Source organism: Sinocyclocheilus anshuiensis, unplaced genomic scaffold (genome assembly GCF_001515605.1).
Source record: "Sinocyclocheilus anshuiensis isolate Anshui unplaced genomic scaffold, SAMN03320099.WGS_v1.1 scaffold734, whole genome shotgun sequence".
Taxonomy (NCBI): Eukaryota; Metazoa; Chordata; class Actinopteri; order Cypriniformes; family Cyprinidae; genus Sinocyclocheilus; species Sinocyclocheilus anshuiensis.
The window spans coordinates 436188-449260 of record NW_015544176.1 but is presented as its reverse complement, the minus strand read 5'-3'; the positions used below and the strand labels follow the sequence as shown (position 1 = coordinate 449260).

Below are 13073 nucleotides of genomic sequence, written 5' to 3'. Positions count from 1 at the left end.
GAAAACTCAGGATGTCTTCATCTTTCCATGCCACTGCTAGCAGAAAAAATAATAATAATAATGCAGCAGTCGAGTTGTAAAGCCATAAAGGAAAAGAGGTGTTTGGGTGACCCATGCCATTTACCAAAATTATTTTGACCAGTAAGCAATGTCTAGACTATATTCAAAAACTGTGTATTATTCATTATTGCACACTGACTATATGTATATTGAAGCTGTTCATTGAGGAAGGTAGTTGATGTCTCTATGCCAATGTGAGGGATAAAGTCATTGATGGGGGGACTTATTTTAATGTACAAGCAATAGCTATGAATGTGGCTATGAATAAATGGATGGTATATTTATATGCTTATAAATGAAAATATTCTGAAAAGGGACACCCTTGACATTGGCAGGTTTTCAAAAAGTGAATTGTAACTTGATTGTACCATATTATGCATATAACTTCGTGACATTAACACTAACGAACTGAGGATTAGGCCTACAATTGAAATTATGAAAGGTTCAAAATCAAGAAATTTTTTTTTTTCAAATTAGACATATCACAGCAAATAACAAATAAGCTGTATAAATGTCACAACATAAAATTAAGGCACAATAATGTGTACAACTAAAGTTTTATTAATCCACCGCTAAGATGCGTTCACATTTGCAAAACCGGCTGAATTGTTGCGGGCAAAGTAGGTCCGTTGTCAAAAGTGCCTTTAACTCAGAGGTCAATTCCAAACTAAGCAGCATTATGGGTAAATGCGGCAAATTTCAGTGTTAACAGTTCAACAAACTCGAATCTGATGTAAAATCCGTTAAGAGGAAATTTTTCCCCTTCACACAAAATTCCTAAACGCTTGGGTTGCTATTGAAATGCCTGCATTTTGCCCCCGGAATTTCACCGTACAAAGCTAAATGTGACTGCACATTTAAGGGCCATTCACGCTTAAGTGGTTGTGGCGTTCAAGAACGTGAGAAAAGAAAAGCCCAGCAAATGTTAAAAGAAAAGAGCGTCAGTGTAGCAAATTTTTCCTTTGGAAAATGATTCAAAATGGCGTCGCGACTACATCCGTTATTTTCTATTCCTCCCGCATTCCGTGTGAACGGTAAAGTGATGTAGATGTCCCCTGACACACACTGACCTGTATCTGAGGCGATGAGATAAATGAGCGGCCTCTTGCAACATTAATAAGAGTTCATCCTGGGTTTAACACAGACGTCAGACGCCAGGTCGAGCTGAGTGCGTCGCAGAGACGTTTCCCGCCGTTAGGTTCGTTCCCGCGGGGCTTCAGCCTCTCACGGGCTCCCTCGAGCTTTTCATCTAAACCCATCATAATGCAGTGCAGAACGATCCGAGGCGCAGGTTTCACGGGTTCAGAGGGTTTTCTTGCTGCTGAAGGCTGTTAGCCGGCAACATTTAAATATAATGGAATGAATACAAATGTAGCCCTATTGTTAAACGGTGTCAAGTATCAGCAGAAACGAGGGCCTTAATTAGAGGATATTTTTAAGGCTTAGTGCCACTATATTTTGTCATTGTGAGTTTCTGTGTTCACCCAATTATGCAATTGTATGTGTTAGTGCACAGGTTCACGCGGCAACACCTGACAAATATAACTCATAATAGACGGAAAGAAGTAATTTTTTTTACACTTCTCGCATTAACTCACTAGTCTGGATATATGGCCATAGAGGGAGATGATGATATTTCAGTATCTGGACTTGATAAAATATCGCAATACATTAACTGGAAGCACTTGCTTTATGTACAATGTCTTATAATGTTTGTCTAATTGCACCGTTTTGTTTCTTTTCCCAAAGTTCAATAGATTTTAATCTCCCTTCCTTCTGAGGGCGAAAACTCTTGGTGACTGTTATTATGATCTGTCTCGCTGGCTGTACTAGTTTTTACTCTGAGCTGTGTGTAAATAGAAACTGCCATTGTAATTGTGCTACGGTGATAATGTTCTGGTGCTCGTTGGTGCCGCTGTTGTTGTTTTCTTTGGTGTTAAGACATTTCCAAGGTGCCTGTGTTCATATGAGCTCCTGGTTAATGGTCATGGAAAAAATAAAAAGATTTTTTTCGGCAGCTGTTTACTATACAATATCTGGTGTGTGTTTACTAATCCAATTATAACATGGCGTAATGTGTTTATTCCAGAAACTGGGCTTGATTATAATAGGTTGCAGACTGAATTGTTAAGAGCTAATTAACAGCCTTAGGTCAGACTTGTGTTTAGAAACACAGAAAAGAAAAGCACACAAAGCTTTCATGTTTTGGAGTGTGCAGACCCTATGGTAGACTAATTAAAATAGCCTTTAGGATATTATGTATAAGTCTAACGACTGGGAAACGGGTTGAGCTAATAATAGATTTCCATACGTTTAATAAAACATTTTTTTTACCCCACATTCTGTAAAAATGCTAAAAAAAAAACGTGAATTTAGCATGTTAACGGACTACAAGAACACGTCCTGTTGAATGCATTCCTGAGCACTGTAGGCCAGAAATTGGCTTGAAAACATTCTAGAGCCACTTTATATATTCAGATATATGACAATAATGTAATGTCTTAATTTTCTTCAAGTCTGTTTTCTCAGCCAATAATTTTATAACGACTCATTTACATACAGTACATCATAATTTAATAACAAATATTGACAGCCCTAATAACTATTTTGTTAAATTAAGTCATTTTTCTCCTACATCAAACAATTACATTGACGTGTATAAGTCACCTTGAGAAAGTGAACGTTAGTGTGCCATCTAGTGTTCTGTCGCTGGAATACAGCTGCACTGACTTGCTGCAACATTTCGAAAAATGACTTCTGGACAAAAACAGCGCGTAATGTGCTTTATTAGGCATCAGACATACAAAGGAATGAATGTTTCAAAATATATATTTTTTTACTCAAAGTAGTTCTAGTGTTTCAGGATGCTAATTATAAATGAACATAACAGCAGATTCAACTACCACAACTGTAACCTAAGACAGAAGCCTATTAGAGACATTCACTATAAAGCAACATTCATATTCAAAAGATGTGAGGAAAGATGAAATAAACACCACCTGAGCTGCAGTATGACTTCAGTGAGGCAGAAGGGGGATAAATAAAAAAATGTTTTGATCCCACTGGGGATTTCCACCCTCCATTTATTGTCAACACAAAACACACATAAAACATTGTTTTAAACAGAAAACTCTTAATACTCAATATTTTCTACATTAGTATTATTTTATTATGGATATCAACACTAGATCTAGAGTAATAGATCAAACATACTGAATCTAAACCTCTGTAAACGTTTTTATTCCTATTCTATATGAATATTTCTTGCAGCAGCATAGCAGAAAGCAGAAAAGTACACGAGCCAATAATTAAATATTACCATATGAGAACACATCTGCCCGTAAAGTTCCATCTAAATATGCACAAGCAGAAACCCCTGCACTCCAAAGCCTTTAGCAACCACTACCATATCATAAATGTTACATTTCATCTACAGTTCAGAAACTCTGCTAACAATATCAATAAAAATATACTTTTTTAATTTTGCAGTCTTGAAGATGCCACAACAGCAGGTACTACAGTGTAAGCGGCTCCATGAACTACACAAACAATACTAGATTTAGTAATTATAAGTGTAAATATTATGGAGTTGCACTGGATCTAAAGCTAATTGTTTAACTGCTTTTCAGCTGTGTTAGACAGTTTAAAACAACAGGGAAGAAGTGTAGTCTAGGAGACTATGACATCTGTCCCTCTCATAGTATGTCCTGTTTTCTGAAAGAAAAGAAAAAAACTACAGCAGTGGTCAAATTACAAAGTCATCAGAAACATCCTTAAAGTGAGATTAAACCTCCCCAGTTTTAACAACAGAAGGCACTGGGATCTCAGTGGTGCGACTATACTAACGGCATAAAAACAAAGAGAAATAAAGTCACAAAGCACATTGTTAACTCAAGTCTGCTCATTTTATGACACAAACTCTCTAAAGCTAAATCAAGAATCCAAAATATAGAAAAAGAGTAATGAGATAGTGTAACATCACTACTGTTTGATCATATTTGGTATTAATGCTAATAATACAATCAATAAACTTTCTATGCAAAAATCTTTTAGTTCATAGTACACACTTAGAGAGAAGTTTTTGGCATTTGTTTTAAAAACGGAAAATGAACTCCACAGAGAAATTTGGTTAATTTGGCTGGCAATTTTAAGTAGCTAGATGTGCTAACAGAGAATGTACACAAACAAGAAGTCAAATTCAATTACATATTTAAACTTCATATAATGACTTAAGGATATATTCTTCAAAAGTGTAAAAATAAATGTTTAGGGACTTCTAAAGGACAGCCTGAGCCTCTCAAGAGGCTAAAACAACACAGACCTGAAACTAGGGGTCGAAGGTCAATGCTCTAGTGTAATGCTCTGACAGTGCACGAGTGAACATACATCTCACATTCTGACACATCTGCTCCAGTGTAGGACTACCATGTCCCGTCTGGAGATGACCCAGACTTCAGTGGACAAATATGGCCACAAAACAAAGCTCACTGTGACCATGTAGAAGTACCACAGTGGAATGAAAAAGGGGGACAGGAGGTAAAAAGAAAGAAGTGGGGAGCGTTTGAGGGTGGATCCTCAGTGCGGTTTTTGATCTGGTGGACACGTTCCCGCTGGCTGTTCAACCACTGGCTTTCCGTCAGGTGTGGATTCTGAAACCTCTTCGGTATCGCCTGTTGATGGTGTCGGGTTCATCTTGGTCTGCAAAGTCAGAAATGAAGTCAGGGTTTTTAGCATTTTCAAATCACATGCACAGTGTTGATATTATCAGTGTTGCTTTACCTTTATGGTTTCCACTTTCTCCTCAAATGACTTGAAGGTGGGTGTGTTTCTGCAAGAGACATGATAATGATGTAAAACAGACAATCATTTCACAATCAATATCAGGGCTGGGCAACTTCGGTCCTGGAGGCTCCAACCCTAATCAAACACACCTGCCTGTAGCTTTCTAGTGATCTTGAAGACATTGATTAGCTTGTTCAGGTGTGTTTGATTAAGGTTGGAACTAAACTCTGCAGGACAGAGTGCAAAAGCCCTGATCAATATGGTGCAAAAAGTGTGTCGGTATATCAAAGTTTTTGTTTTTGCTAATTCATCTTCTATAGCTGTGCTCCAAAACCTAGCAAGCTAGCAAACATTGATTATAGATATATTTTAATCAGTACTGAAAACTTAGAGAAAATATTTCTGTCAAATTAACATTTTCTTTTCTTTTTAACACTTATTTGAAGAGTTAGCTTAGCAACATGCTAAACACAAGACTACTACAATGAACTGTGGACATTGATGAATCTCTTGTAATGAATAAATCAACAAGAAATATTTGCTTAAGATGTATTAATTTTAAAATGTGAGAAAAAAGTGAGACAAAACTAGCATCAGTTGCCAGGGACAACAGTCATTATACAACAATATTTGACCACAGAATGCCACAACTGACCAATCAGAATCAAGCATTCCTGTGCAATACAGAGGCTAATGTGGGTCTGTCACAACAAATTCTTACCTCATCACCGGCATGCTAGCCGAATGCTGTATGGAGCGTATACTATCCCATCAGCAGTAAAGAAGAGCAGATGGGAGTTAGCCAAAGCGAGTATTACAAGAGGGCAAATAAAGCCATGCACCTACACACGTCTATGAGTTCATAATCAGCATGAAAAAGCACCTCAGCCCTTCATGCTGTGTGAAATTGAGTAAGAGTATAAGGCTTTAATCCATCAGGGGTTTCAGACTATATTACCGGTATTACTGACAGATTCACACCACAGCTGGGACGCCCAGTCTGGATGAATGGGGTGTGTGAGAGAATTAGCAGGGAATAAACTGGGTTTAAGCACGTCTGCATCACTGTCACAGGGTTGATATGTTCAGCAGAGTGACAGCTAGAAGATCGATAGATTTGTGTGGGACACGAGCACATACACAATGAAGAATAATGAGAAATTATGCTGCTTTTTAGGCAAAGAGCAGGAGGAAAATCAGAAAACACGTCTTTGCATAAGACATGGGAAATCTTTTTGACTCAAAAGGAAAAAAATCAATTTCTTAAAAGTATAACACTTAGCTTCTAAGGTACAGGAATAGTCCACCCAAAATGAAAATAGCCATCCTTTACTCCAAACCTGTATGACCGTTCATCTGCTGAACACAAAAGATGATATTTTGTGGGGGGGGTTTTGTCCATACAATGTCAATGAGGTCAAATGTCGTTTTGGACTTTTACAGAAATATCTTCTTTTGTATTCAGCAGAATAAAAAGTCAAATTAGTCTGGAGTAAATGATGACAATTTTCATTTTCGGGTGACCTATTTTAAAACAAAAATCCTCAAAAAGTCTGAATAGCAAATATCCATTCAACACGTACATTCACGCATTCAAGCAAAGGTTTAAGAAGAAAAGGTATGCATGCACTGAAACAAAGTGGAAGAAATGGGAGACTAGCACTACCTCCAAGTACATGCCACACTATAAACCCATTCATCACACTACCGAGAGGTGTAGCAGCCAAAATAACCGGCTTTTGTTTGAAGCCACTGTAAACAGTCTTACCCAAAAGAATTGGAAAATGACTGTAATCTGTAAATGGCAGAGGTGTCATTAGCGAAAACGGTTAACAATGTTGCTAGCGTTGCAGCAAGAGTGTCGTAAGATGGTGAAATTGAGCAAATGTCAGTTCCTTTGACTTCAGAGTATGATGTGGGTGTCTGTGGTTAATGGTTTTATTCTACCAATTTTGGTAATTCCACTGTGCGTGGGAGTAAAATTCAGTCCTTTGCCATTTTGTCCAGTAGTGTTGTTATGCTAAAGGCACATGTACAGGTGCATCTCAATAAATTAGAATGTCATGGAAAAGTTCATTTATTTCAGTAATTCAACTCAAATTGTGAAACTCATGTATTAAATAAATTAAATGCACTGAGATAGTGAATTGGTGGGTTTTTGTTAAATGTGAGCCAAAATCATCACAATTAAAAGAACCAAAGACTTAAACTAATTCAGTCCGTGTGCATTGAGTTTATTTCATACACGAGTTTCACAATTTGAGTTGAATTACTGAAATAAATGAACTTTTCCATGACATTCTAATTTATTGAGATGCACCTGTATGTGTAAGTGGTGCTCACAATGGCTACGTTCACACAGTCTGTGTTTGGGATTGACGAATGCATTTGACTCTCAACATGTCCTACAGAAGACATAGTGGACTGAATACTGTCTGTATGATCAACCTCACATAATGCTGTGAACATAGTGACAGAATGATGGCAAATATCAAAATGTTCAGTTGTGTCTTCAGAGTCATCATTTACTCACTCTCATGTTGTTCCAAACCAGTAAGATCTTCATCTTCGGAACACAAATAAAGATATTTTTAATAAAACCTGTATTGTATCTCTTCTGAAAACTTGGATTAAAAGGTTTGATTCATATGGATTATGTTTACAAAGTCTTTAAGAACTTTTTTAAGCATCAAAGTCTTGGTAGAATAGACTTTCAATTGAGGGACAGAAATATCTCGGGTTTCATTAAAATATCTTCAGTTGTGTTTCGAGTAAATGACGTTTACGGGTTTAGTTTTGTGTTCTAACCACTGTGGAGTTTTGGAGAATTCCTGCATCCTCTCAGATGTGTGTTCAAAATCTCCACCCAACATTTATCTGGAGTTTTGGCTCATTCTCTGAACACATACATAATCTCCAAACTTTGCTATGAAAATGCAGTTGTGACTCCTTCAAATATTCACCTTGATTATTAAATGCATTATTATCTCCCATTTTTATAGTCACTCTGTATAACATAGCCCTATTTTGAACTCAAAAAAAGTCACAACTGTTAAATGTATTCACTAAATTAATTTAATTTTAAATGATCTGAAATCTGGTTTATGTGATTACAAATGTTACGACCAATAACTATAGCTGCTGTTTGAGTTGACTGTGATGTTAAATTTTGTTGTTTTCATGTATTGTGTCTTACTCATAGACTGTATAAAAACATGGACGTAGTGTCCGTGACGTCACCCGTAGATTTCTGGAGAGCGTTTTTGAAGCTCAAAGTGGGCGGAGTGGGCCATTGCCATCTTGGCAGCGCATCACCGCACATCACTCCCAGATAATCGAAAATGGGCAAAGAGGCGGGTGCTGGTTGCTGAAACCACGCCCACCCAGCTCGATGGCGGTGACAACAGCGGCAATCCACCTGTCACTCAAGTGGCCACGCCCTTAATTATGCAGAACTTTAAGGCTTAATATCATTTAAACGGATGAGTTATAAAAAAATTCACCCACCTCACAGTTATCATGAAGGGCAAATTTAGCTATATAGAACAAAACCACTTTTTGTACCAGGCTGTAAACAAATTTTTTTCTGCTGTAAAGTTGGGCAATTTAACATGGGGAGTCTATGGGATTGACTCCCTTTTGGAGCCAGCCTCTTGCTGCCAGTCGATGAATTGCAGTTTTAGTCACTTCCGTGTTGGTTTCACGAGAGAGACCGGAAGGTTGCCGCTTGGTCTTACTTTGTGTCATTACCTGTGCTTGGCAAAGACACTCTGGTAAAATAGATTTTAAATCTCAAGAGTTTTTATATTGCTGGTAAAATAAAGGTTGTATAAATCTGCTGCTGTGTGAATGTAACCAGAGTGGTTTGGAACAGACATTATTAAAAGGCATTAGGGAGTATTCATTCATGTGTTACTAGGTCAAAAGGGTACAAAGGATAGTTTGATCAAAGGATAAGTTGGACAAGGACTTCAATTTCCCATCTCACCTCACGTCCTCTAGCTTTCTGCTAATGGCTGAACCCACACTGGAGAACGCTGTCGTCGCCTTCTGACCCACTTGGGACAGGGTCTCGGAGGTCTTCTTATACCTGTACAGCACAGATGGGGGACAGATGTGTACAGAACACATACAACATAACTTGAAATCACAAGATCATGTAATTCTAACAGCTGGAGTGAGCTAGTAAAATCAAGCATGTTCACAACTGTGTGTCTTTAATGCAATTCAGCCAAATGTCAAGTGTGAACTGCACAGCAGAAGCATTGACAGATGGAGCCGCTTCTCCGCAGCAGTACGAGAGGTGGCAGGCGGCACGCAGATGCCTGAGGTGAGTGAGGGCACGTACGCAGTGGAGGTGGTGACTTCATGCCAGCCTTTGCTCAGGTTCTGTTTGAACTCGTTGAGTAGAGTGATGCCCAATTTCCGCTTGATCTCCGCCACCTGCTTCTCTTTGGCCGCCAGCACCTGAGAAAGAGTCTGGATCTCATCTTCCACCTGTAGGGAAACAGGATAGAAGAATTCACCTGACATGGAAAATATGGTTAAGTGTGGTGACACTCATTCAAAAAAAAAAATCAATTCACTTATGGGTTTATCCATAAGGTCCAGTTAGAAGATACAGCATATGTTGAAATAGTGAAGAAAGTAAGCACTGCAAAATGACTTCAGCCTTGAGAATAAACCACGCTTGCTCCTTAGGCAATCTCATCCACTGAATGTGGTATTTTTGGCTGGAATCTGAAATATAACAGAATTCAAGGATGTTGACCTTTGCTAGTTCACGGTGGAGTTCTGCTTGCTCTTCCTCAGTTAGTGAACTGGGCACTGCATTCACTGCATCTTCACCTACTTCTGGGAAGATGTCTGGACTCTTGGGCCCTACAAAAACAAACATGCGCTATAAAACATTTTAAGGTGATGTAGGATGCTGATAAAAGAGCTACTCTAAGAAAAGGTTGCATGAGAAAAGTTACTAATTATGAGAGATAAAATCACACTGAGAGATATAAAATTACAATTAGAAGACAAAAGTCACAATTACCAGAAATAACAATCACAGTGTGCCATATAAAGTTAGAATAACAAGTAAAAAGATGTATAAAATCATAATTCCCTTCCCTTTTAGTTCTGGAAACAAATTCCATTGATCTTTTGTGATAGAAATTTTAGCTTCAGGTTAGTTCATATTAAGTTGAACTGTCATTCTGAATATAAGTGCTGATAGCTCAGTGGTGAGAAAGACTCTGGTTCTGATTTAGAGATCATGTAGAGTCAGGCATCAGGCCAGGAGGAAGAAGGAGAAACACGAAAGAAGATGAGGAGGTCAGAGAGAAGTCATGCGTCAAAGAGCTTTAAAACTTTATAAGGTGCTTGTTACATGATGAAGTCTGGAAGATGTACTTTGATGCCTCCACTGACAGACCATACTATGGAAATACAACATAAATAATAAAACTCCTGGATGTCACCATTAAATGGGCTTATGACTAGGAGGAAAGGCCAAAAATTCAGCACTGTCAATCAAACTGATAAGAGTATGACAGCCCTGAATGAACGGCTCTGCACTGCACTGTATATAATATCATACTGTAATATTATCAGCTGATGTCCTTATTAAGTCCAATCAGTGTTTTTGTGCATTCCATTATTATTGGATTAAAAAAATAACCTGATAACACCATTCACTTTGTTAAACACAGATTCCAGAGCTTTGACAGAATCAGCATTTCTGTGCTAGTTGGCAAAAATAAATAAATAAAAAATCATGTCAATGTCCATTTGATGGACCTAATTGTATGCCTAGATTCAACAAAGGTCAAATATGAGGTTCAGGTCTCCGCTCAGCTTGCAGAGGATTAAAACGTGTTTCAGGAAGAAACTTAAAGGTTGCATCACATGAGGAGGGTGTGCAACTCATTTGTAAGCTGCTTGTTGGGTATTTCTGGAAAAACGGGTAGGTCTGCCTCCCACTTTAACTTACCACAAAGATAATTAGGAACAGAAGTGAGGATCTTTTATAGCTTGTTTGACAACAAATCCCTAACAAAATATTTTTGGGGTGTTTATGTTTTAAAGTCTCTTTGTGGACTTCCAGATACACAAGATTTCGAATAGGTGCCATCTCACGAATCACCATATAAAATAAATATTTCCAACCCTGATGTGCCATGACGGTTCACAGGCTTGATCATGACCTCACTGTGTCTGTATAATGAGATTGAGGGCCCTGTGTAAACACACTTGTAATTTGTTAACCAAGCTCACTGCTCTTCCATTTAGTGATTAACATCTTAACTGCATTATAGTAGCATTGTTGGCCATGGAATAATTTATAGATACAGTTTTACCGTACAGTTTCAGTACCTTCCAGTAGTCCTGTTGCCCTGTTAATTCAATCAATGTTTGTTAAAGGGGTTTGATAAAAGGGTTTAATATAATATGAAAACAAACACAACCCAACAACATCAGTTATCAGTTGGTACTGGAGATTTTTTTATCCGTATGGGATGATTATTGTAATAACTATTTTAATTAAATAACATTGTTAAAGGCAATTTTTACCAAATCTCAAAATGAATATCAATTAATCATACTGTGCATTATCATGCTGTGATGCATTAATTCACTTGCAGGATTTGAAACAAATGATTTTAGTTTTTAGTGTTGCAATTCATTTAGATAAATCAGAATATAATTTTAATACTGGCCAATTATCTGTTACCTGCCAAAATCTTAAAACCAGATTTTGAATATCTGTGCATCCTATTTAAGAAAATATACTGTATTTACAGAACTCAAAACTTCCTACTGGATGCAAAAAGCACATTTACTGAAACTAACCTACATAAACATAACATTTACACATCAGTATGTCCAATGTCCTATTGGGTGATGAGAAAGCAGCAGAGATACCATTAGTCTTCAGCAGAAGAACTGGCTGTGTGTAGCAGTGTTATAATGCTCGAGATTGGACAAGACCAGACTAAATAAAGTCTGTCTCAAGTCCAAGATCAGATTTTCTATGACTAGTCGAGACCAACTCATTTGAGCCTGAGTCCAGGACGGGTCCAGATATTCCTGAAAACATTGTCTTAGACTCAAACTTGAGATGGAGTTGAGTCAGAGTCGGGTCTTGACTATTACTACACTGGTGTAGCTCCTACTGCTCTGCATGTCCTCCTGCAGCATCCCAATGTAAGAAATGAAGAGCTAGATGTTATTATTTTTAACAAGGTCCCTACTTATTTCAGTCTGATCTTTCAGAGTATTAGAACGGAAAAATTTAAATTATATCGACAGGACTGTTGATCACTACACATCTGAAAGAGATGTGAATGGCACATCAAAACACAAAAATCAAACAGACACAAAAAAGACCTTTTAACTAGGGGTCGACCGATTATCGGCCTGGCCAATTATCGGAGCCGATATTAAGCATTTTATGATTATCGTATCGGTCATTTTCAAAACCGATTCGCCGATAAAATAACTTAATTTTGAAACGCGCTATTTGGCTCTGATGCAGCCTGTCAGAACTCGCCACTCTGTGGCCTAAAGCAGTCTCCGCCCACCGCTCATCTGATTTGTTGGGAGTCATGAGTCCGACCAATCAATGCAGAATTCACTCTCACTCCAAGCGCTTGCTAACTTGAGCTGCTTCAGTGATCACGCTTCAGTTGTCTCTCAAAGGTAAGGCAGCAGCAGACGTTGCTTAAGTTGCAATAGATCCCAATCCACTAACGTTGCACTGAAGTTGCAAAACACCTCAATATTATCTATGATTTCCGCGATGCAGAAAACGCGGATGGAATCGCGGAATCCAGTCATATAAATGGAATTTACTGTATGACGCGGAATGTCACGGAATTTGTCAAAGTTTGGATGAATTAATCAAAAGTAGGTCAGTACACTTAAATAGAGTCGCAATATGGACTAGTATATGCAAATATTAAGCCGCAAAAATACTATTTAAATATGAATCCAGCATGTTCTGCGTATCTGTGTATGTAAATGGCACAGACGAGCGGTTTTGTTGTCTACACATACAAAGTGTGCGACGCTCGCGGTGATTTCAGCTTCTGTCGTATCACTACATGAGGACATAAATACATGAACAACATCTCCAGAACTGCTCTGACTCCCTCTAAGAGTCACTTCATGAGCATTTGACAGTTTCATTGGAGTAAAACTATCTTCCTATCATTTACATAGACCTACAGAAACAAGTT

The 13073-nt window shown here is 38.0% G+C and overlaps 1 protein-coding gene across 4 annotated transcripts in view; it reads right to left on the bottom strand.

The window, feature by feature from the left end:
• Positions 1–3116: 3116 nt before the first annotated feature.
• LOC107696216 (tumor protein D52-like) overlaps positions 3117–13073 on the bottom strand; it is a 20413-nt gene continuing 10456 nt past the window's right edge. For 2 of the 4 annotated variants that reach the window (XM_016496469.1, XM_016496466.1), the window contains exons 2-8: positions 9614–9723; positions 9191–9339; positions 8831–8932; positions 6611–6637; positions 5564–5605; positions 4840–4888; positions 3117–4758 (exon numbers count right to left, since the gene is read on the bottom strand). In XM_016496469.1, the coding sequence (XP_016351955.1) occupies positions 4636–4758; positions 4840–4888; positions 5564–5605; positions 6611–6637; positions 8831–8932; positions 9191–9339; positions 9614–9723 (602 nt within the window). In that variant the 3' untranslated portion in view covers positions 3117–4635. The remainder of the gene's footprint in view (positions 4759–4839; positions 4889–5563; positions 5606–6610; positions 6638–8830; positions 8933–9190; positions 9340–9613; positions 9724–13073) is intronic. The other 2 variants (XM_016496467.1, XM_016496468.1) reach the window with 2 other exon arrangements.